Source organism: Oxyura jamaicensis, unplaced genomic scaffold, assembly GCF_011077185.1.
Source record: "Oxyura jamaicensis isolate SHBP4307 breed ruddy duck unplaced genomic scaffold, BPBGC_Ojam_1.0 oxyUn_random_OJ101840, whole genome shotgun sequence".
NCBI lineage: Eukaryota > Metazoa > Chordata > Aves > Anseriformes > Anatidae > Oxyura > Oxyura jamaicensis.
In genome coordinates, this window is record NW_023312209.1 from 24,630 (window position 1) to 48,911 (window position 24,282).

Below are 24,282 nucleotides of genomic sequence, written 5' to 3' on the forward strand. Positions count from 1 at the left end.
ACCTGAACGCAGTACTCGAGGTGCGGCCTCACCAGAGCCGAGTACAGGGGGACAATCACTTCCCAAACGACGAGCCAGCTCGGGTCTCCACGGGGAAACGTCGGCGTGCGCCCACGCTGATGGGAGCCGCAGGTCAAGCGAAGATGAAGGCTGGATCAAGTGCTTGCAGCGTGCGATGCGGTGTCTCGGGGGCAGCCCTGGGAGGGGGCAGGATGCTCCTGGTGCCCGGCAGAGCAAGGAACCGCTGCGCTCGCTGCTGCATGTCGGCAAGCAAAAGCTGCGGGCTCAGTTCTGTGCTGGCTTGGTAGCACGCGGAAATTTGGCCGTGTTTTAGGGCGGAAGCCCGGCGCCACCCATCAAGGCTGCTGCCACCCCAGAGCTAACCGATGGAGGGACAGCTCCGTGCAGGTTAGCTGCGGGGCAGTGCTCACCTTGCAGGGTCGTAAGCCAAGGCAGTAAAGGTTGAGGGAGCTGCAGAGGCACTTCTAAGCCCTTTAAAGGGGTCGTGCCGCTGCGGGCGCTGCCTAAACTGCTCGTGAAGTGCCTCTGGGACCCAAAGCGCGTTTCAAAAAAACAATACGGAGTCGGGGAGGTGATTAACTGCGGCAGAGTGGCTCCGTTTTTTTTTTTTTAAAGCAGAGGATCCTCCAATTCTGATCTAAGCTTTTAGCTGATGGCCTGGAGCTCCCGGGGGAATCCTGCTCCTGCCATGATGGCTCCCCTTCTGCCCGAGTGGCTCCGGCGCCTCGTGGAGGTTTGTCCGTGGGGTGCTCTGCCTGCAGACAGCAAATCCAGCTGGAGGCGAGAAACCGCACGTCGGGGACAACGCGCGCCGGTGCGATGTGCTGGCTGCTCCGCCGGGGGGGCGCCAATTAGGGGCGTGCTGTAATGACAGCAATTAGGTAGGTGTGTGTGTGGGGAGGGGGTGAGTCACAGAACCACGGAGTGGTTGGGGTCGGACGGGACCTCAAAGCCCTTCTGATTCCGTGGCAGGGCCCCCTCCCGCCCCCATCCAGCCCGGCCTTGGGTGCTGCCGGGGATGGGGCACCCCCAGCTCCTCTGGGCAGCCTGCACCAGGGCCTCACCGCCCTCGGAGTGAAGAATTTCTTCTTACGTCTAATCCAAATCTCCCCTCTGTTAATTTAAAGCCATTCCCCCTTGTCCTGTCACAACCTGCCCTTGTAGAAAGTCCCTCCCCAGCTTTCCTGCGTCAGGGTGCAGGGACCCGACCCGAGCCGTTCCGTGGGGTTTTGCTATGGAAGGGTAAAAGCACTAAATACAGGCACTTCGTCCGTCTCAAAGTCCCGATGCAGGAGGGCTTCTTGTTGCTTTCGGTGCTTCCTCCATCCCTCACGGCTCGGTGTCAGCCCCCAGCGAGCGGCTGCCACCTCCCGCTGCCCCGTTCCCGAGCGTGGGAGCGCACGCGCAGCCCACGGCCGCGGTAACAAAGCGTTCTCCTTTTCATCTGTCAGAGCGTTCTGCTCCCGGAGAAACGGTTAGTAATCCCCCAGCAGCCTAATTTTAAGCATCTCACGTGGCTCTAAATGTTCTCCCTCTTCTCACACGCGTGAAGAACGCCTGAAGGATTCACCTGCGCCCCCCGCTCGCGGCGCCCTGACGGGGCTGGACGCGTTGGGCGCCTGTAGGCTCGCTCCTGCTGCCGTCCGAGGGCTCTTGGCTAACGGGTCAGGGCCTAGAGGCCACCTTCAATTCGGCACAGGTTGGGTTTTGTTCAATCAGCCGGGGCTTGCCCCAGCCTCGGGGCAGGGCTTGAATCGCTGCCGCCCGCCAGCACCGCGTTCGGGCGCGCTGGAAGGGGGAGCTGGAGGGGGGGACAAGAGGTCGCTGCTAGTGCAATGGAAACGTGCCTCCCTGCGCTTGCTTTCCGCGGCCACGCCGCTAATTTCAGCAGAGGAGAGCAAACCTGAGTCCCAACCTCCTCTGCAGAGGAGAGCAAACCTGAGTACCAGCCTCCTTCGCAGAGGAGAGCAAACCCAAGTCCCAACCTCCTTCGCTCGCGGGCGGCCCTGTTGGCCGTAGGGCCAGCGAAACCGTGTTTTCGGCGGGTTCTCCTTCTGACGCCGTCACACCGTGGCTCGTACGGCTGGGACAAAGTGTGTCAGACCTCGTCTGCGTTACCTGACCTCCATCGGCGCGCTGGTCCGGGTCCCTGGTGGGAAATAAGCGCCCAGCGCCGGGCTGGGAGCCGGCCGGGGCTCCCCGTGCGCGGAGGCGCGGTTAACGAACGCGTTGGCTCGCGGCGATCGTTCCTCTGGGAGCGATCGCGGCCAACGCGCAGCGCTCTCGTTGCGCTGGATGCTGAGTGATTAAAGTGCGTAAATTAGCGGGTGTTAATAGCTCTGTCAAACTTGATTTCACTGAGGCCTGATTAACCCGGAGACGCTGCCGAGAAGCGAGCTGGGCCGTCGCCTTTACAGCACCTGCCTCCCTCCCTCTCTGGACGCATTTGTTCGGTGCCACCTGGGGTTTGTTTGGTTTTATTTTTCGATAAATCAGCGTTAATAAAGCGAGGTTGTGCTTCCCGTCCACATTCTGCTCTTTTCTTTCCAGCCCCTCCTTGGGTGACCTCAGCCTGGTGCCGAGGTGGAGGTAGCGCAACGAGGTTGGGCCGTGGCGGGTAAAGGACACGTGACAGCAGCTCCTGCTCCGGCGTGCTTTGTCCCGACTCCCAAAATTTTGCTCCTGGTGCAAAACGTACCAGGAAAATGCACCTCAGTCAGCCCGGGACTTCCCCACGTGGGCCTGGACTCACGGATGTGCTGCTGAGGATGGATCCAAAGCCAAGTGGGTGCCGCTCAGCGAGCTGGGGTGCGCCGTGAGCCGCCGCCGCGGCTCTCCGTGTGCACGGGGAGCTTGGGTCCCGCGGCTGTGCAGGTAGCGGGGCGATGACTGCAATCCACAGCTCTCTTTGGAAGGCTAAAATAAACATAAAGTGGCTTAAAAACCGTGGGTAGATGGCACAGGGCTCCCGTCGTTGTGCTGTTCTCCTGCACGCCCAGAGCTGCGGGGTGAGCCCGGTCTCTCTGAGCCTTTGTGCCATGCAGCACTCACAGGCCGTGGCCGGAGATATGGAGGGAGGGAAGTGAATTTTGTTAATTGGGGGCTCTAACGAGGGGCACGGTGGGCAGGGGGAGTGGTGAGAGCTGCGGGTGAGTGCCGCGACGGGAGGCTCACGGTAAGCCCTCAAACAAAGGATGCGGAGGAGGAGGACGGAGAGCGACTTGTCTTGGCTGACGGTGCTGGCGGCGGCTTCTGCTCGTCTTCATGGCAAATCTTAACCCGTGGGCACGCACGGAGCTGTGGCGAGGGTGTGACACGAGGCGGGGCTGGGTGGCAGACGTTGGCGAGCGTCACCTCAATCCGTGAGTCCAAACGGGGTCCTTGCCAGGCCCGGACCTGATACTGGGCTAAATGTCTTCACCGTGAGAGCGGTCGGACTCACGCAGGCTTCCTGGAGAGGCACTTGGTGCCCCGTGGCTGGTGCTGTTGGAGAGGAGTTTGGGTTCATAATCCTCGTTGACGCGATTGAACTTTCGGTTAGCCCCGAAGTGGTCGGGCAGTTGGGTTCGATGATCTGCATGGGTCCCTTCCAACTGAACGGAGCTATTCTGAGATCCCCCCCGCGCCGGTGCACGCGCTGGGACTCTGGCACCCGTGCGTTGTGTCCGGGCAGAGCGTGGCCCTTCGTCGGGAGGTCTGGGTCCGTGCGGCCTGAGTCTGTGCCACCACATGAGCACCCGTTTGCCACACAAGTGCATCCCTTACCAAAACAGCGGTATTTCTCTTTTGCCACGTGAGGAGCTGTCGCTTCGTTCCCATGGGAAAACGGAGAGCCGGGGGGGGGGGGACGTGGCCTGTCGCGACCCCTCGAAGCGGCTCCGCTCCCGATTACGCCGAGGTCCGCTGATTAAAGCTCTGCTCGTTAACTTCATTTTCCCCGCTCCGCTGACATCCGAGCGGTGCGCGTGGTGCAGCGAGCGTCATTTCCAGCACTGGTCCGGGGTGTTCGTGGCCCCCCTCCGAGGTCGCCGCGGGTCTCAGGGGAGGTGGGATCGCTCTGGGACCTTGCCCTCATCTCACCGCCACCGGGAACGCTCCCGCGTGCTGCTGAGATGGGCTTCGGTGTCGAGCCACCAGAGCCACGCAGAGGCAGGAATAAAGAGTGCTTGTGAATCCCAGAGCTCGCAGCGTGCAACAAGGGGAGTTTTACGTCTCCAGTGCCCACGTTTCTGGGTCCTGCCTCGGATCAGGGCTTGGTTTTCGTATTGGGTTGGGGTCTTTCCCCACGAGGACAGCAGAGGGTCAGATTTTGAGATGCTCTCCCCGAGCTTGTGAGCTGTGCTCTTTTTCACCCCCCCCCCCAAAATGCAGGGCTCACATTTCTGAACGTAATCACTGGTTCACCCTCTTCTTGTTAGCGATGGGGCAGCCGGGTAAGGCAGCCATTTGGATAGAGGGCCCCGCAGTCCTTTTTTTAATTCATTTTCTATTTCACCCTTCCTTTCCCCGCCACACCCTGCAGCCTGAAGGAAGTCTCCGTCTCTCTCCCACGTTCTCACCTCTGGTTCTTGTCCAAGTGACACGACGCCCTGGCTCTGCCGGACTGAAACGCAGGCTGCGGAGAGGTGAAAGAGCCGGAGCAGCGAGGAGACGGCGGCGAGGAGACGTGGGCGAGCTGCAGTCTGCTCGTCCCCAGTCCCCATCACCTGGTGGATGGACCTCTGTGACACCAGCCACCAAACTGGAAGAGACCTGCGCAGCAGGAGAACGCCGTGCGTTGGCCCCGCACCTCTTTCCACGAGGGCTTTCTGAGCACATCTGGCCCTCGCCGTGCCCCCAGGGCCTGCGGGTTCTTGGCTCCCCATTGACCGCTCGCACCGGGTCGCGTTGGCTTGGCCGTCCCACGAGGAAGGGCTTCGAGTGAACCTCCAGAAATGCACGGCTGGTTGCGAAGGACGGATCAGTTGGCCGTGGCGTGGCTCCACCAAGCCTTTGTTTGGCTTTAAAAACCCCTCTTTTGGCAGGTTTTAGGGGCAGGTTGGCAATCCAGCAAGCTCCAGTGAGGCTGGGGGCCATCGGACTCTGAAAGCCGAGAGGTGGGGAAGGAAAGGAGATGGGCACCGAGCTTCTCAATGAGAGCAGGGAGTTTTTGGCGTGATCTCAAAGAACTGGTCGCTCTGCCTGGGGCTGCGCACGCAGAACGCTGGTTTAGACTTGCAAGGGAGTGGATTTGGTGGGATTCTTACTTTATTTTCTACCTGGCAATTCTCTTCTCTCTGCTCACGCGTTGGCCGTGACCACCTCCGGCACCAGTGGCGAGGCCACGGGGAGGTGGCGCTGCCTTTTGTGCCCTCCCGTCCTGCGCCTCCTCTCGCCTCTTGTGCTTTGCACCAAAATGTGTCTTTCTGAGCCTTTTGGACTATGTTGACATGGAATCTGCAGTCTGGATGTCAGAATACCCGACCAGAGGTTCTGGGGCTCCAAGCAGATGTTTTGGGGCTCCGAGCCGCTCTCGCTTGGGCGGCCCCGCGGTGAAGGCAGGCTCTGCGTTGGTAGGATTTGTTCTGCCGGCACGTCTCTCTCCAGGAGAGCTCTGAATTTTGCTTCCATCCAGCTTCGGCGGCTTCTCGCTCCCCGGCATTTTCCATGCCAACAACGTCATCTTCACTTCTCCGTTAGCGACTTGCAGATTTTTGGCAGTACCGGGAGGTCCCCGCGTCTCGTGCCTGCCGGTGATCCTCCACACACATCTGTTCCTCTCTGGAGGGAAAATAAATGTAAGAAATGGAATAAAAGTTAATCTCTTCCGGGAGCCAGAGCTCTGCTCGACTTTTCAGCCCTTCTCACCTGGGAAATGGCACGTTTTGCTCCTTGGACGGACAGAGCAGCGCCGTGGCTGGAAGCTGAAGGTGGGCCAGGAGCCTCGTAAGGAGCCGCCAGGCTGCAGGAGGCTCGGCGACCGCGGCCCTGGAATTGCTGCCGGCTTGGGAACACAGCAACAATTTTGTCTTCTCTCGAGACCGCTGCTCTCCTGGGGGCTCTCCCATCAGGTTTTTGTGCCATAAGCAATGCCAGGAGTCCTCCAGTAGAAACAGGACTTGTTGAGCCGTTGCCTTGGCTGCTGCGCACTCGAAGCCGAGCCATCGCTCTTCCCTTCCCTCATCCGCGGGCTGCGCCTGGCCCAGCTCAGTTCACCGTGCCCAGCTGGCAGACGTGGACGAAAAACAGGACCTGTAAGCATGGGACAGCTTCTGCGCCTTCACCCACTGGATCTCAGAAGCTTTCTTGGAGCTTTGCTTCGATTTTAAAGAAGTTTAAAGTTCGGAAGCTGGCGCTCCACCGCTGAACCCATGGAAGAGCGGCGCTCCCAGGGTTTAGCCTTTCCTAATTCAAATTCCGGCGGACTCCTTCCTTGTGATTCCTGGGGGCAGGATCCCCCCCCGCCTTCACACGGCCTTCTCCCTCGCTTTCTCTTCATCCGAGAAGCCTCCACGCGATGCGGCGGGCGCAGGGCACGGCTCGCTGCGTGTGCCAGATCGCCTTCTCTCCTCGGACACGGGGTTTCACGCGGCGATGGGCGATGGCTCCTCTCTGCTGCACAGAGTGCCGAGATTGCGTTAAAAGGCCGAGAAGTTTGAAATCCTTGAGAGGTTCAAAACGCGGAGAAAACACAAGGCCAGCGCAGGCAAAGGTGCTAAGAGGACGATCCTAAGATCCTCTTCCTGCGGGAGGATCCCACCGGCTTACCCACCCCCGGTATTCCGGGAGTGGAGCCGGGTCGGGGCTTCCAGCAGAAGCCTTCGTGTCCTGGGGTGCTTGGGGCCTCGTGGGAAAATCGATTTTTGTAGGAGGATAAAATCCGACGGCAGAATCTTGTGAGCAGCCTGATTGTGTCAGGTCTATATCCAAAGCACTACTGGCCGTGCTCTGTGGGCCGGGAGCGACGAGAACAGGGCTAATGACAAACTTTTGGGGCTGTTCAAGTGTTGCTTGAACCCCTCGTGCAAGCCGACAGCTTTTTTAGGTAGAAGCGTGACGCCTGAGCTGTTCTGTTTAAGTTCACGCGGTTATCTGCACTGTTACAACCGAAGCGTTCAGGTGGGACTCTGGGGAAATGTCCCCACCGTGAGGGTGGTCAGGCTCTGGCGCAGGCTTCCTGGAGAGAAGGTTGATGCCCCATAGCTGTCGGCGTTGGGGAGGATTTGGGCCGTGCCCTCGTTCACGTGATTCAGCTTTTGGTTGGCCCCGAAGGGGTCGGGCCGTTGGACTCGACGATCTTTCGGGTCCCTTCCAAGTCAACCATTGCATTCCCACCACGACTCCAGGAGCTGCGCGTGCCTTCGGAGGGGGTTCTTGCTGTAACCCCCCCTCTAAGTTTCTGCAGACGCTTTAACCAAGTGGAGTTGGTGGTTCTGACAGTCAGCAGGCTGACAAATACACCAGGACTGGCCGGAGCCCTGGCACCGGGACCAGGGGCTGGGGGGTCTCCTCCTGGGGGGTCTCCAAACCCACCTGGACATGGGGCTGAGCACCAGCCTCATCCAGGCAGTTCTGCGAGTCCGGTGTCACAGAAAAACCTAAAGGAAGCAGCCCCCCCAAATCCAGGTTTGTTCCCTTCCCCCCCCAGTTTTCCACATCCCATCTCTTTGGGATTCTTTCTGCTTCGGTCGGTGACCTGCCTGCGGTCACCAAGCTGGGCGTCTTCATCTTCTCCTTCCCTGGAGATATCCAAGGCCCGTCTGGACACCTCCCTGGGCAGCCTGCTCTAGGGAACCGCTTCGGCAGGGGGGTTGGACCCGATGATCTCTGGAGGTCCCTTCCAAGCCCTACAGCTCTGTGATTCTTCCTTCCTTCGCCGTGGTTCCGGGCTGGGAGTGCCCCCGGCTCGCTGCGAGGACGATTGGAGAGCGGTCAGGGGACGGCTGTGCCAGGCCCGGTGCCTCCCCGCGGCGATGGTCGTGGCAAAATGCGACTGCAAAGACCTGAAAGGTTCTGCAGAAGGTGACGGAGCTCCCGTGAAGACCACGCGTTAGTGCTGACGTTGACTTGTTGACGTTGAAGTGGGAGGATTGGCCATTCCCTTGCCTCTTGGGAAGACGCCTCCTGGTCACCAGGAGTGGAGAACACCAAACGTTCGCTCGGCGCGAACATTTTGTCATGAAATTGATCATTTTCTTCAGTGGCGAAGGCCCAAACGTTGTCTTTTCTCTGCAGGCTCTTGCTCCCCCTCGTGCCTGCGTGGGGCTCGTGCAGCCCCGAGGGTTAAGCTCTCGGGGGACACTGGTGAAGGCTGCCCCAAGGAGCTGGGGGTGCCCCATCCCTGGGGGGGCCCGAGGCCGGGCTGGATGGGGCTGGGGGCAGCCGGGGCTGGGGCAGGGGTCTTCAAAAATACCCAGCACGTTCTTTTAATTTAGTTGAAAGGGACGAAGTGTCAGTCCAAGCGTCGGCGTGGCTCGTTTACGTGTTCTGAAGGCTGAAAGGTGCTCCTGAGAAACAACCCCGCACGTCACCGTGCCCTGCAGGATCGGTCCCGTGCCCACCCCGGTGGCGTCGCAGGCGAAGGCTTCGCTGCTGCAGAGTTGTCTGCCTGGGATTTGGGGAGCTTTTTTCATTTCAGCTTCAGCTGCATTCAGTCGCGACGGGTGAGCTTGCCAGCGGCGTGCAAACGTTGCCAAAAACTAACAAACTTCACCCGGTTTCTGTTAACGGAGGTGATTCGGACGAAGCACGTCCACCCGGCTTGGGCTGCACGCGGCCGTGCGGGTGGTGGCTCTCCTCTGAACGTGGTGCTGGTGTCGCACCCCTCCTGCCCCCCCCGGACCCCCCTGCGGCCCTTCCTCAGCCAGAAGCAGCAAACTCCAAACTTCCCCGCACTTGGAGGTGCTCCCGACCCTGCTCGAGGGGCGACCCCGGGGACTGCTGTGCCCGGCCAGGCTCGCCGGCAGCCCGGCGGGACGCGCGGACCCGCGGAGAGGCCGCCAACGACCGAGCTCCTTGCAGAGGGAAAGGTTCAACGAAGGGAGGTTTCTGCAAAAAGCTGCCCCGAGTAACCAGCTTTGCATGGGAGCTGGAGTTTATAAAGCGTGTTTATACCGGATTTTGGTAAAGCAGGAGGTGCTGGGGTGGTCGGACGAGCTGCCAGGCCTTCCACGCGAGGAAGGGGGCTTTCCACCAGGGGCCTGGCCTTCTTCGCTTCACCCTGGTTGCTCTGTTGGCGGAAACGCGCTGGTGGCATGGAAACAGGCTCAGGAAACAGGTCCGAAAGGCTTCCTTCACTCCCAGCTGTTGAAGCCTTACTTGCACGGAGCAGAGGGCTTCCAGCTCCTTAAAGCAGGAGCCTGAGCTCTGCACCTTCTGCCGAGCAAGGGCCCGGGCGCTCAGCAGAGGGAGCTGCAGCCGAGCCGGAGGCTCCGTCCCTGCTTTTCCTGGGCGCGAGTCGCTCAGAAATATTCCCCTGTCCCTGCGTGCAGCCGGGGGCTCACCGCACGGCCCCGTTTGTGTGTTTGATGCCAAGAGCCACCCGGCGTTAGGGGTGTCCGCGGGGCCTTCTGCTGCAAGCCGTGCCGTGGTGCGTCCCAGACCCGCAGCCCGAACGGAGCCATGGCCCCCCCTGCCCCGGCACGGATTTGATTTCCTATCAACCCCCCCATCCGGTGCCGTGGTGCTGCGGCCGCAGGCAGGCTCTCGGCTCGAACTCAACGCGGGATCGCGGCCGCGGAAATGAGCTGGGTCTGGGCAATCCCGGAGCAGAAATGAAACCCCGAGTGAGCTTCGGGCTGGCTGGCAGGGCCGGGCGGAAGGGAAGGGCTCTGCTGGGAGAAGGTTCGGCCGCCGGAGCCCCCGCCAGCAGCCGGGAGAGCTCAAGCTGATGGAGAAGAAGTGGGACGGCACCTCTGCTTTCCGGGTGCCGGCATGGATGGTGAGTTAAGGAGCTCGTTGTCTTTGCTGCCTTTCCCCGGAGGAGCTGGGTGCTGCTCGGCCAGAGCTGGTGGCGTGCAGCCAGCAGGAGAATGGTGAAAACCGGGGATTGTTGGGGTATCTGAGGCACCCTCCCCTGCCGGCACGGGGCTGTTCTCCACGGTGAGGTACCTCATTGGGACAGGGGACGGTCCCCAAGCACCTCCCCATCCCCTGGGTGCGTTCTATTGAGAGAGAATCAGCAGAGCAGTTCGGGGCCAGCGGGCAGGAGGAGTGGGAGAAGCTTAGCGGCGTGTTCCTAGGGACACCGGCTTTCATCGGGTGCAAGTACCTGATTAGGTAAAGATTGGGTGAACCTGACTTGGTTCTGCTGCTCGACACCTAACGGCATCGCTCCACAAAGCAGGCAGCGCCTGGGAGGCAAAGGCTGCGGCTCGGCAGCCTCGAGCCTTCCCCCGAGGGTCCGCGTGGGGGGTTTTGGGCCGTGGCGCTCCAGGAGCGTGGCATTCGGTGCCTGTTGGCAGTGCCCGGGGTCTCCGCTCGCATCTTGCTGCCTTTGAGCCGCGCCTCTTGGCTCTCCTGAAAATACCGAGGTCACCGTGACACAGCGTTCGTGTTCTCGGTGTGTTCTCAGCGCCTTCACCTCCAGCTGCACGGGGACCTGGTTTGGACCCGGGGCTCCCCTGCACCCCCCCACCCCCCCGTGGAGCCGTCCTGAGCCTGCTGCGCTTCGCAGCCCCCTGGAGGACCACCGCTTACCGCGATTCCTTCGGCGTGCCCCCACGGCACACGGATGCCGACAACGAGATGGGTTTCGTGCAAGGCTGGCGGCGAAGAAATTCGTGCTTGGTTCACTGCTTCAGCAGGGGGGTTTGGTGCTCTCCACGCCTTGCGAAACCCGGAGCCCGCTTTGGAGCCAAGCACCGAGCCCTCGCCACGGGCCTGCCCCCCCTGGAACCTTCTGCACTTTTCTCCTTTAGGGCTCAGGAACCTGGGCGCCGTTGGGTGTGGTGCTGCTGTAGGTGCTTCTGTAGCTGGTTTGAAGCTGCCGTGCACGGGGGGCCCGGCCTGAATCCCGCAGCAGGTTTCCGATCTCGACTGATTTGCGTTTTCGGTGGTTTCTCAGGACGACGTGGAAGTGAACAACTGCATCTTAAATAACCGTTAGCCTAAGCTGCCAAATGCTCATCCTCGTTAAGGTCGTTATCTCAAGCAGTCTGTTGCGCTCTGCTCTCAGCGCTCTCACCGGGGTCCTGCTACGGCGCACCCCTTGCTGTTAGCCAGGAATTTAAAAAAAAACCTCATTATCCTCCAGGTTTTACCACTGACACCGAACAAATGCGTACCCACAGCACTCAGGGGCACCCCCAGAAGCATCCGGGGGCGGCTGTAGCACGAGTTGCTCGTCCCTGCAGGGACACGGGGTCAAAAGAAGGGAACTCAGCGCCCGTCGGAGCGGCCAGGGCTTCCAAGCGAGAAGAGCGAGCGCCCCGCGCGTCTCCTGCCGGGGCAGGAGGTGTTCTCCGTCTCGGACTGCCTGTTGGTGCCGTAAAGCACCAGCCGTGCCCCCTTGTTGCCCAGGCACCTTGAAGCAGTACGGAAATAACATTTCAGGCGATGCAGTGCCCGGGTTTGGGCAGTCCCTTGGATCGACGCCGCCAAGAAACGCCGAGCGCGGCGAGGAGGTGGGTTGGGAGGAGCTGCCCACACAGCTCGAGGGTCGCAGCTCATTTCCAGCTGCCTTTCGGGTGCCAGCGCCAGCGTCTGCACGCACATCTCCAGTTCCCTGGGGAAGCAGGAGCAGGGATGGAGGGAGCAGAGCAGCAGGTCGAGCGCTGGAGCGCCGTGGCTGCTCCTTCGGCTGGAGGAGGGCTGGCAGATCCGGCCCCTGCCGGTCTGCTCGGAGGTGCAGGATTATTCCCGTCGCAATCTCCACCCTCGTCTATTTCTAGAAATACCCACAGAGATTTTACCGAGCTCCATCGCTTGCTCTTTGTTCCCCAGGGCTGTGGCAGGTGGATCTGTCAGCGATGCCGTAGAGCCCACACGGGTCACGGGGTCGGTAGCCCCGCTGGTTTTCTCCGCTCGTTCCTTTACGAAACAAACACCCGTGGATAAGATTGAGACAGCAGCGCCGCGAACGCCGGGCGCTCGCAGAACCAAAAAGCGAAGAGAATTTCCAAGGGCATTCCTCTTGCAGTGCAAAACCCCCCCACGTCGCACAAACCGTGAGGGATTTTATGGATGTTTGAGTACTTCAAGGTTTCATTTGACATTTAAGAAGAGCAGAAAGTGGTACGGGCCCCCAAGGTCAACGGGCGACACCCCGGCTTTGGCACAGCCCTTGAGGTTCTTCGTAGAAATCATTCTGGGGGCATTGTCAGGGGCAAAACGTTTGGATGTGGGCTCCAACCACGAGGCAAAGCCATTGCTCGACCCCTCAAGGGCGACGTTGGGCGCGCCGCTGCCGTAATTCCACCCCCCTTCGCCATCGTTGGTTCAGTTACCCATGAGTTAATTTGGTTCTAATGAGGTTCTGCTACCCTAATCGTCTGACAGCGGGAGGGGGAACGGGGAGGTGGGGGGAGAACCCGAGTTACAAGGAGCCTAATTAGCAAATTAATTATAGCCAGCAGCGGCAATGGCCCGGTTACATAAACGAGCTATTGTTATGCACGCACCAGGCGGGCCGCGATAAAAGTGCCCGCGGTGCGTAGGGCAGCGGCAGGGCTCGCGCGGCGGGACGCGGGCAGCAGAGCCCCAGGGGTCTCGGGGTTCCCCAAGGGGAGCGGTGCCCCCCAGGGGTCTCGGGGTTCCCCAAGGGACGCCCGAAAGCCACCTCCCTCCCTCCCTCTGCCTTCTCCCCCGGAGCTGGAAGCGGAGCCGGCGGCGGCCGCGCCATGCTGAGCAAGAAGAAGTACAGTGTCAGTGGGGACTCGGGGATTAAAGCCCAGGTGAGGGCAGGCTCTAGGTACCCTAAGGCTGTCTTCTCGGTTAAAAAGTCCGCTTCTCTCTCTCTCCGCACCCCCGCTTCGTTTCTTGCTGTTCCCCCAAATCACCTCTTTCTGGAGCTGGCTGGAGGAGCTGCCCCGCGTTCTCCAGGGGCAGGAGGAGCGCGGAGCCACGCGTGTCGTGCCGGGGATGCTCCTCGGGACCGGGGGGAAGCCCGGGTGGAAGCGAGAAGTCCTGCACCTGGACGTGGGGCACCTGCAGAAGCCGTTCTCCCTCCTGGCTCGGGACGCCGGGCGTCTCGGCTTGAGTTGGCGGTGGCAGAAAGCCGCCGTGTTTGCGTGAGCGCTGCGTGGTTCGGCCGCCTGAACCCAAGCTGCAGCTTTCCGAGGCTCCTTAATCTCTCCGCTGAGCGTTAACCTGTGTGTGGCTGCTGTTACCATCGGGGGCAGGCCTTTTGGGGCTGGGAAGGTCTTTTGGGGCTGGGAAGGTCCCACCCGAACCCGAGCCGCTCTGCGTGTCCCGGTCCCCGATGCTTGGGAAGGGGGCACGGCGGCACGGCGTGGTGCTGGTTGCCCCCGTGCCCTTTGGAAGGGATTTAAGCAAGGTTTGGGGTCCAGCGTTCCCTGCCGTCCTTCTGGCTGGACCCAGCGTGCGCGGCGGAAATTGCAGCCCAAACGTGAAGGGGTGATGTGAAAACCAGCTTGGGGCACGTCGCTGCCCGCGCTCGGTGCCGCTCACGCGTGCACGCCCAGCGCTGGGCTGTCCCGGCTCGAATCCCAGCACACAAACGTTGAAAGACCTCGGGGAGGTGCTGGGGCAGCGAGCAGCAGGCCCTGGAGACGCCCCCGGGAGCCAGCAGCAGATCCCCCTTTCAGGCTTTGAACGCTCGCAGGGGTAACGCGAAGCCCGAGGTTGTGCCCAGCTCGGTGGGTTTGGGCTTTTGCCTGCCAGCCGTGCAAGTGCTTCGAGGTGCCTGGCCGCAATCACGGGTCGTACCGCGTGGCTCGAAGCAGTTCCATCGCATGTCCTGGAACGGGTGATGCGGGAAGGGAAAATATGAGCAGAACCCCCGAGGTCCGTGATAGGAATTTTTCACCCCGTTAGGTTTCGAGCCTCTCCCACGGTGCCGGGAGCAGCGTTCCGCGCCGATGACCCGGTGCTTTGATGAGGCGGTTCGGCCGTCAAGGGATTTGTTTTAAAGGAAATAAATAATTAAAAAAAATGTTCCAGGCCAACAACTTGTTGGAAAAGGAGTACGAAAACCGGCGTGTGCGTGCCCTGTCCCGCAGGGATCGGAGGCGCTAGTCCTCAGCGCCGCCCTTGGTTGCGGCACGAGCTTGGATGTGCATTTTGGCTGGACCTGGATTCCTGGGGCTGAAGTAGCCATCGAAGACCCCCAGCACCCTTTTTCCGCATTTCCTGGCCCAAAAAGTGAGGCACCGGGGCTGTAAGAGCCCAGTGCACGGGCAGGGTGCCACAGCTTAAACCTCGGGGCTTGACTTTGGGTTCCCAGGCAGGGCTCGCGTTCCTTACGGCCTGATGGCTTCTTTAACCAACACCAACTTCTCAAAGCACCCCGGGGGTTGGTTGAAGGACCCCGTTAACAGCTTTCGGCATTGTGGAGGTGTAAATATTTAATCCTGCCACACCAGACTGGCTCATTTTTTGCCCCGAGCGAAATCCGAAGAGTTCTGCGGGTAGAAGTCACGTTTCCAATTCCGCTGCGATCTCGCACAGCCCGCGGGGAGCGTGGTTGGCTTACAGAAGTGGAATTCTCCAGATGCCCACTCCTAAACGCTTCCTGCTGCGGAGTGCAGCTGGGGGGGGGGGGGGGGGGGTCATTCTCGGGGTGTTTTTGGTTTTCTCCCCTGGATTTTGCACAGCAAACCCCTCCCGGTCGCTACAAGAGAGGTGGCGAGCGGGGCCAGTGCCAGACCTGGAGGTGCTGGCTGGCCCCTGCGAGCATTTTGGTGCTTGGTCTGTGTGTACCGGGGCTGGAAACCTTCCAATATGCGTTTGGAAAGGCCAGAGGAGGTGATTTAGGTGTCACTTGAGATTAAACAGCCGAGGCAGCATGCCCCCTGCCCCCAGCTACCCGCAGTCGCGGGCCAGCCGTAGCCGAGAAGGCGCCGGCGGCTGCTCGAGGCTCCGGGTGCTCCTCACCTTGGTGTCTCGGCCCCTTGGCTTTTCCCCTCCGATTTACCTGGCCCTTTCTCTTCACAGATCCAGTTTGCCGACCAAAAGCAGGAATTCAACAAGCGCCCGACGAAGATCGGCCGCCGCTCGCTGTCCCGCTCCATCTCGCAGTCGTCGACCGACAGCTACAGCTCAGGTGGGTGCCGCGTCCCACCACGGCCACGGGAGGTGCAGGCAGCGGCCCCACGACCCCCAGCTCCACTTCGCAGCCGGTGCTGCTGGAGGGGAAGCACGGGCAGGGGGTCACTGCTTTTTCTCCAAAGTTGAAAATGAAGAAAATTGAGTTGGAAACTGGCTTTGTCTGGGCTAACGTTCGTCTCACCGTGCAGAAACGCATGGCTCTGTTCTGCTGCTTGTTCCTTTCGACATGGCACAGCAAAGTTGTGCTTTCTCCTGCAGGGGTGCTCGAGTTGTTGGTTTTCTTCGGGCACATTTTGGTTCCAATTTATACAGCTGAAAGTGAACTACCGGAGCAGTCTTTGGAGGCTCCTTAAACCCAGCAAGAGTTAGAGCCCCCCGAAAACCAGACCCCCTTCGATGAGTGCTCCATTCATGAAACATTTAACGTTTAGAGCAAAAAAAGGCAGCACAACGAAGCCCTGAAGACAAATCTGCTGGAAATTGGTGTTTTTCCTTAAAGGCCAGAGGGCAGCGCTGGGGGCAGGCCGGCTAAAACTTGATTTGGAGACCGAGCGGCCAAGGTGAGGCTGCCCTCCACTTTGCAAGCACCCTCCAGCCTCTTTTTTCCAGCAAATAATTCACCGTGGCCTCAGGGTGCTGAGAAGATTCAGTGCTACCTTCACCCCCCTAGTCTGGGAGTGGGGAGGGCTCGCTGGGGATGCTCTCAGGACAGGCCCACCGGGATCCTTGGTGCTCTGCAGGGAACGCTGCCGGCTGCCCGCAACGGGGCAGCTCCTGAAACTGCTACAGAAGGGGTCAGGACCAGTTCAGAAGGGGTCAGAACCAGTACAGAAGGGGTCAGGACCAGTACAGAAGGGGTTAGGATCCAATTCCCCATCCCCCAGGGAGCTGGACTGTGTCCGATCCCCAGCCCCTGGCTCGTACCGTGGAAGATGCCGAAGCAAACAGCTTCCAGCACGGGTCTGCAAAGCGGATCGCGTCCTCCCCGTGCTGCCCCAAGGAGCCCCCGGGGAATTTCGCCTGCCCCGCTGCTTTGCGCTGGTGTTAATGATTAGACCACGGCTCTGCGATCGGTGTAATGTTTGTATGGGCTTTATGACCCCATTTGATGTCTAATCAGCAGGGTATACCCGATGTGACTCATTTTTAACGACTAATAGGCTCATTAACCTGGCTAATGTTTCACGCTTGCACCCGATCCGCAGCTGCAAGAACGTGGAGCACCTCGGGGGAATTCTCCTCCACCCCTTGCACTGAGCCCTTCCAGCTGAAGCATCAGCACCAGCAATTAGTTAATAGGTGATAGCGTTGTGTTTTCCTCCTAACGAAAGCTGCCAGGCTGGCGGCTGAGACGGGAGACTTCTGTTCCCAGGACAGCTCCGGGATGGACAGGAAAACCCCACGGGTGTCTCTCGGCTGGGATCTCGGCGGTGCTGCTCTGCGCGCTGAGCATAACCCCATCGAAACGGCCCTCCGGGTGCTCCGGGGATGGGAAGGGGCTGGAAACGAGTGTGGGGAGCAGGTGGGGTCCGGAGGTTTGGAGGGCTGAGCCTTCGAAGCGGCTGCGCCTGCTGTGTTGGCCAGGCGGGAAGCAAACGGCATCACGAGGCTGCTGCGGGGCGCGAAGCACCGGAAGGCCGATGAGCTGAGCTGGCCTGACTCTTGGTGTTGGAAGTGGAAGCCCCTTGTTACCCCTGCCGTGAGCTGCTGGCCTCCTGTGCTCCGCAGCACTTCATTTAGAGCATGCAACCTCTCCCACCAGCGACGTTAATTGTTGTCCGTGCCGTTCGGGAGCGGGTGGAAGTGCTGCGCGTGCCGACGTGCTGTCAGCCTGCGCGCCCGATGAGCCCCGGCCGGGCTGTGCATGAAACAATTCATTAAGGGACGAACACATCTCCGCTGCTGCTGCTCAGTAACGCGACACGAGCATATTTTCTGCTCTCCTGTTCTCGGTGTGCCCGGGGACGTGCTGCTCGGCACCAATTGCAAGCCAGGGGAGCTCACGAGCGCGGCTTTGGAGTCGCGGCGCTGTTGGCACCGGCACGGTGGCAAAGCCCGTACGTTCCCGGAACTTCTTCCCCTTTCTGCAAAAAGTCAGAGAATTTACGTCTGCTGGGACGAAGATCTGGGGATCGGCCGGCAAACAGCAGCCCGGTGCCTGGAACGCCGAAGCACGCAGCGTGACGCGCCGCCTGCGCGGTACGCGGGCACCCAAATGAGATTAGGGCGGTGATGTCTTTAATTAAAAGCGACCGACTTCCCCCTCGTGCTGTTTCATAACTTCAGAAAGGCTCTGCAGGAAAACAAGGTTTGCCTCTCAGCTCGGCTCTAACAGAAGCGCGGGCTGGAGGGGCAGCGTGCCCTTGGTCCTTCCTTGTCTTCGGCGATGGAGATGTCACCTGTTGATGCCAGAGGATCCTCAGCTAAGCATCAGCAAGGCTGAACGTCGCTGAATTTAGGCTCGGACCCGATCTTTGCGGGGTTTAGGACACAGGCTGAGGTGCCTCCTTCCCCCTCCCTGCTGTTTTTTCCCTGGATAACAGCACCCAAGGTGCTCACGGCGTTCTCTTTGAAATTATACAATTGATACTAAAAAGGTGCGTGGCTCGGTGGAGTGCCAGCCCCAGATACGAAGCTTCCGTTAATCAACTTCCGGGTAATTAGGGATGAAATCTGGGAGGCCGACCATCCTACTAGCTAATTGGGTGTCTCCATATTACATATTCCTTCCTCTACTTGTGCATTTGGCAGGAGAGCCAGGGCAATATTTCCTGGTCCGTATCCGTGTGCTCTCCCACTGCGCTAACGTTATTAGTCTAATTACCGCGGTGCTGTACGCTCCGGTATCGCGCGGATTTAGCAGGTAAGACCCATCTGCACCTGAGAATCCGGCTCCTTTTTTCTTTCCAAAACTTGCTTGCACCAAACTTGCTTGCACAAAACTTGCTTTCAGCCCCGGAACGAGGAGCTCTGGTTCTAAAGCCCAGCCCTGCACAGATTAGCTGTTTTAAGGAAGTAATCCTCCTGTAACTCGTTAATCCTGCCGGAGCCCTCGGTGGAAGATCTGGGCGTTATATAATGCATCGTTTTTGTTCACAATCCCGGCTCCCAGCCCCGTGGGAGCTGCCGTGGGGTGCGCTTGAGGAGCGTGTGGCCATCCCCGGGTGGGCGGCAGGGCCGTTCGCTCCCGGCTGCGGGTAGGCAGAGAAATTCCAGCCATGCCTAATTCTTCCCGGTAAGCGGATCAGACCCGGGCAGGGCTCGGGGAGCCTGGCACGCCGACAGCGGCAGCGCTAAGCTCGTGCCTGGCGGTCCTTGAAGCTTTTCCTGCCCTCCAGGACCCAACACAGCCAGCTCCTGGGTGCCGCCGGCACGATGAACCGATGGCCGGGCTGGTGGCCGGCCTTCAAGCCTTGCTTTGGATCTTCTGCCGTGCAGATGCCAGCAAAGCCACCAGAAGCTGGCAGCGCACACCTTCACGTGCTTTATGTCATGTGTTTATATCTCTCCAGAGGTCCGGGTGCCTGCGGAAAGCCGTGGCTGCCGGTGGGCAGTGGCAGGACCACGGGCTCAGGCACGGCGCTCTCCTTGTGGCACGATGCAAGAAGCGCTCGCCCTGGCGCCACCCCGTTCCTCCGGCAGAATTTCAGCACGGAATCGGGACGGAAAGCTGGAAATGCACGTCCTTAGCCAGCAGCGCGTGATGATTTGGGGAGCTCTTTTAAAAAAGTGGTCGGAAAGCGTTCTGCACGCGTTGCCAGGCTGGCTTGGCACGCGGGGATGGTGGATCTGCCCCAGCGGGTCTCGGTTCCAAAAGGAGCTAAACGAAATGATTCTGGAAGAAAGAAGGAAACTCTTTGGTATACCAGTGGCACGAGCTCCCCTGCAGGTTCTTGCATGAGACTCGAGGACGTTCCAGGTGCTTTATCTCCGGGATGGAAGAGGAGGGACGCTTGGGGTCCATCTCCAGTCCTCACGTGTTGCTCTGGCTGCTGATGCCACTCCGAGAAGGTGCAAGAGGTCTGCTCTCCCACGGGGGGATATTCCGAGGGCGACTCGGCACAGATAGTCCCTCCGGCTGGCTCTGAGAAGCTCGGAGCACGAGTAGTGGCTAATTCTGCAAGGTTGGAGTAGAAACTGGACTCGGCGTGTGATCTTAGTAATGGAAATAAGCGGGAAGGGGGCTCAGCTCCCTGAAAGGTTCTTTGGTAAATCTCCGTGCGTCTGCCACGAGCGAACCCGCTGGAAGTTCAAGGAACAAGGAAGGAGGGTTCAAAGACGCACAAAGGCAAGCTGAGGAACATCTCCAGGTGCTCGTTATTCCTAACAGAAAAGAAGGGAGAATCCCGGGGCTGCAGCGAGCCGTCGGTATTGCAGGTGGTGGCTGGAAGGACCTCCAGAGGTCATCTTGCCCCCCCCCCGTGTGCTCGCACGGGGTCGGATGAGCCACGGCTGTGTCCAGCCAGCTCCTGGAGCCCTGGGAGGCTGGAGGTCCTGTGATGTGCTCTCCTCCTGCCTCGGCTGTTCCTGGAGCTTCCTCCAGGCAGATGAAGGCTGCAGTTGGACCCCCTGCCCCTTTGCCTCCCTTTCATCAGATTCAGCGAGCCCGCGTGGACCTCCGCCTGGCCCCCTTGTGTGGTTTTGGATGTGCTTAGCAAGGATTGTCCTTCAAATTTCAGTTTCTTTTTCTGTAAGAACTGGTTCCAGGGACGGGGAATGCCACTGTGACCGACCGGTAATTAGGGAGCAGCCTTTGCCGTGCCGTTGTTTAAAACGCAGTAGGGTCTGACACCTGAAACCGCACCTCGTAGTGGTTTGGAAGCACTGGAAACATTCACAGGCATGGATGTCGGGTGTCTTAGGGCCGGGAAGGGACAACATCTGGGGAAGAGAGGCTGCAAGGAGCCGGCAAAACCCAGAGATGAGCACGTGGAGGACTCGGGCGCTGCTTGGGTAATTCCCTCCGGTGCGGCGTCGAGGCAGAGGTAGATGAGTGCAAGGAAGTCACTGTAGGTAAAGGCGGACTGGGGGGAAATAAATGGGCATTGTGAGTAGAGGGGGGGGATCCCAGGAGACGCCGGGGGGAGCTGGCACGTGCCCGTGGAGGAGCAAACCCGTGGATGCGTGCAGCAGGTCCCCCGTGCCCCTCCGCTGCAGGCGCTTGGCCTTAGGGAGCATCTTCAGCCTCTGACCTCCCTCCTTGTCTTCCTCCAGCTGCCTCCTATACAGACAGCTCCGACGATGAGACCTCCCCCCGCGACAAGCAGCAGAAGAACTCCAAAGGCAGCAGCGATTTCTGCGTCAAAAACATCAAGCAGGCCGAGTTCGGGCGCCGAGAGATCGAAATTGCTGAACAAGGTAAAGGCGGCGGGCGCGTTCCACGGGCTCCTGGCTCCCTTGGGCTGTCTCGTGCAGCTCTTCCTTCCCCCAAGCCCTCCTCTCGCAAGGCTTGGTTATTTCCTGACACCATTCCTGGTGGAAAAAGAGAACTTTGATGGGATTTCGTGGAGTTACGCGGCACAGCCGTGGCTCCTACCAGCCGATGATTGGAGGACCACCGTACAGCCCAGTGTATTTTGTGAAAAACAGTGGAAAAGATGAAATCCGTCGCATAAATTACCCAGTGGGTGACTTTGGGTTAGCGTGGTTGTCTCCCAAAGCCTGTCTCAGAGGCAGTGCAGCACTCAGATGGCTGGAGGGGCCGTGGGTCCTGAGTCCTCCTCTGTCTGAAGCTGGTTTTCCTCCGGCCTCGCTTGGCGTTTGCAGGTTGAACTTTGGACAATATGATCATCCTGCATCCTAAATAGCTGGCAAAAAAAAAAACAACCTCACAGGGCGCTGGATTCTTTTCAGCTGTGTCCTGACTGCTTTGGTGCCTCCGTTCACGTCTTCTGCTCTTTTTGAAGCTGTCGCAGCCGTACGGCTTCGTAAGGGCCCTGGGTACCTGGGCGAGAAGTGCTGCTGGCAGTTCCTCACCTGCCCGCCCCTCTGTGCTTTGCGTTGATGGACTTTTGTCGTTTTGCCTTTCAGAAATGCCTGCGCTGATGGCTTTGAGGAAGAGAGCTCAGGGAGAGAAGCCGCTGGCTGGGGCCAAGATCGTGGGCTGCACGCACATCACAGCGCAGACAGCCGTAAGATCCCCTCGATAAGCTCTGGGCTTTTTTTTTTACCACTGACGTTTCAGTGTGGGACTGTTTAAATGCCACAGCAGGGGGCTGCTACGTGCTGCCACTGCCCCTTCCAGCTGAGACACTAGAGACTACTCATGCCCTGTGGCCCGATCCTCACTCTGCCTAGTTCTGGGCAGCCCTCTGCCCGCAGGGTAACAGGCAGGAATTCTTCACTGCTTGTCCTCTGAAACAGACCCCAGGGGGATAATACGGAGATGGGGTCCCCGAGTCAGCAGAGCAGTGCCTTACACCAGGTGGGAACGGTTGATTTCGTGACCGTTTCTGGATAAACACAGCCTGTGCTTAAAGGTGCTGCGGTGCCTGCATGGGTAAGGCACTGCTGCGAGCCCCGATCACTAAGAAAATCAAGTTATCTTCATCATGTGTGCAGGACGAAACGGCAGCTAGTGATCCCCGGTTTGCGTTGCTCTCTCTGATATTTCTTTGGTTTATTCCAGGTCCTGATGGAGACCCTGGGTGCGCTGGGTGCCCAGTGCCGATGGGCTGCCTGCAACATTTACTCTACTCTCAACGAAGTGGCTGCGGCCCTCGCCGAGAGCGGTAGGGAGCTTCACCCGCTTCGTTCCTTCTGGTTTTGAAAAGGTTTCTTACTGTCCCATCATGTTTAGTTCATTGACATTCTATTTGAGCTTTTTATTCCTCCTTTACATTGTTTTTCCCTTTAGAATAACACCAGGGGAGAGTGAAGTCTCCCCGGGGTGTCGCTCCCCATCTGTGAGAGCGATTCCTGGTAAGCTGCCCGCATCAGCCCGCAGGGGTTCACCAGGAGCGCTGCAGTTTCTGTTCCCGAGGCTCACCAGCGCACACTGCCAGCTTGAATGAGTCTGGTGGAGTGGGAGACGTGTAGGTCTGAGAAAAGCAGGGATATATCAAACCTCACACTCAATCTGGGGAAGAAACGGCTTCAGTCACAGAGATTTGCTTTTTTTCCCCTATTAAAGCGGTGACAGGGACTAAGCAAGACAAGATCAGTCCCTCCCACTGCTCCAAACACCTCAGCCAGTGTCTCTGGAGGTAGTGCAGGTGATGATGATGATGATGATGATGCACGTTACTAGCCATCAGAGCTACATGAGCCTAAAAGTTACTTCCCTAAGAGAAAATACCCTCTATAAAGACAGGGAATTCTTACATTCGAGTCACAACTTTGGCTAAGGGAGGGTGAGAGAGGACTTCATGGGGACACGATTCACAAAGCAGAAGCGGCCGATGTTGCTGCTCCCCTGGGAGATGCCTCAGCTCAAATCCCGCTCCACCACAGGGCTGTGGGAGCCAGGAGACCCAGCAGAAGCCAAACAGCAGCTTGCCTCTTACCGGGTCTCGCTCGAAGAAAAATTGCTCATGGGCCAGAACGAGGCTGAGAAACTTCCCAAGCCTTTAGGAAGGGTAAAGCCGGCTCCTGGCTCCCCGGGATCTGCTAAAGCACCCGTCTCCCTCTCTGTGGCAGGGTTCCCTGTCTTCGCCTGGAAGGGAGAATCCGAAGACGACTTCTGGTGGTGCATCGATCGCTGCGTCAACGTCGAAGGATGGCAGCCCAACATGGTGAGAGCTGGTGCAGAGACGTGGCTCTGATCTGGAGGGCAGGAGGAGGGCTCACATCAATTGCCTCTTGAATTTAGACCCGACCGCCTGGTGCTAAGGCAGCACTTAGCCCCAGAGTGCTTTACGATTGACTGGTCTGTGCAATCAGCCCTGCTGCTGCGCCTGCAGGCGTGGGCGGTGCTGCCCAGTGGAGTTTTATTGAGCTATTTTCGAAGTGAGCACGAATACCTTTGTTGTGGGGCGTTTGGTTTGGTTTCAGGGTAGTTTGCCACGGTTTAAACCAGACAGATTCAATGCATCCAGTAAAACCTGACTGCGGGTGAGGATGTTCCGAAGAGGCACTGCATCACTTTTACTGTGCCTGTAAATTCACAGCCGTGGTTGAGGGGCTTTTTCTTACCTCGGTTTTTATTTTAAAACCAAAACTAGAATTTGTGATTTCTGCCCTCACTGCACGGACACCAACACCCCTGCTTCACCGGTTCATCCTGCCCTTGTTCCTGGGGAGAACAGAGAACCTTGAGCTAGGTGAGCAGAATAATTTCCAGCAGTCAAGTTGCTGCTTTCATCCCGACAGGCTTTTAGCCTTGTGGCTTGTGATCTACTTCAGTCAAACCGTAATTAAGGGCACGCGTCTGCATTGCTTGTTGGCTCGTCTGAGGAGTTTTTGTTGTCCCTCCCGGCCTACTGCTGTTCACTTCTGGGCTGCCACCTTGAAAAAGAAAGGTGAATGTCAGAATGTCCACCCCCGAGCCAGGAGTCCAGACGTGGAGCTGTCTTTTTCTTCTTTTTGAGGAATAATTTCCCATCAAAAATGCCAGTAGCTGACAACAGAAACCTATCAGACTGCGCTCCTAGCACACTTGCTTTCCTCAGATCTGCTCAGAGCTCTCAATCCTGCAGCGTGTCTCCAGCGGTCGCTGTTTCCTGACCTGTTTCTGGTGAGCACAAAACCAGCTGGGTCTGAGCACAAAACCAGCTGGCCCTGGGTCTAGCAGCTCCCAGAGATCTGCACACCTGATTTTGGAGGTCCGTGTTTTCAGAGACAAGAAATAGGAGACTGGATGCCCGGGAACAGCAGGTGTGGAAGGAATCTTTACGTGACTGTTCAAGACGAGAGGAGCTGGCAAACGTGGCCAAAAAGCCAGGCAGTATTTGGTGCTCTGGTCCTTCCAGACTCCTGGCTGAACCAAGATGGAGCTCCCCTGCTCTGTGCTGACGGCAGCTTCTCGGAAGGCGCATCGTGTCTCCCAGCCCAAAAATCTCAGTATCTGATGTTTGGGCTTCTGCAAGGTCCATGAGGAGAATTAAAGTCCCAACA

The 24,282-nt window shown here is 59.0% G+C and overlaps 1 protein-coding gene across 1 annotated transcript in view; it reads left to right on the forward strand.

The window, feature by feature from the left end:
• The window catches only part of LOC118160136 (adenosylhomocysteinase 3-like), a 35,598-nt gene that overhangs the window by 3,429 nt on the left and 7,887 nt on the right, over nt 1-24,282 (forward strand). Inside the window, exons 3-7 of the mRNA XM_035314671.1 lie at nt 15,115-15,223; nt 20,443-20,586; nt 21,259-21,359; nt 21,857-21,959; nt 22,867-22,961. Of these exons, the coding sequence (XP_035170562.1) occupies nt 15,115-15,223; nt 20,443-20,586; nt 21,259-21,359; nt 21,857-21,959; nt 22,867-22,961 (552 nt within the window). The remainder of the gene's footprint in view (nt 1-15,114; nt 15,224-20,442; nt 20,587-21,258; nt 21,360-21,856; nt 21,960-22,866; nt 22,962-24,282) is intronic.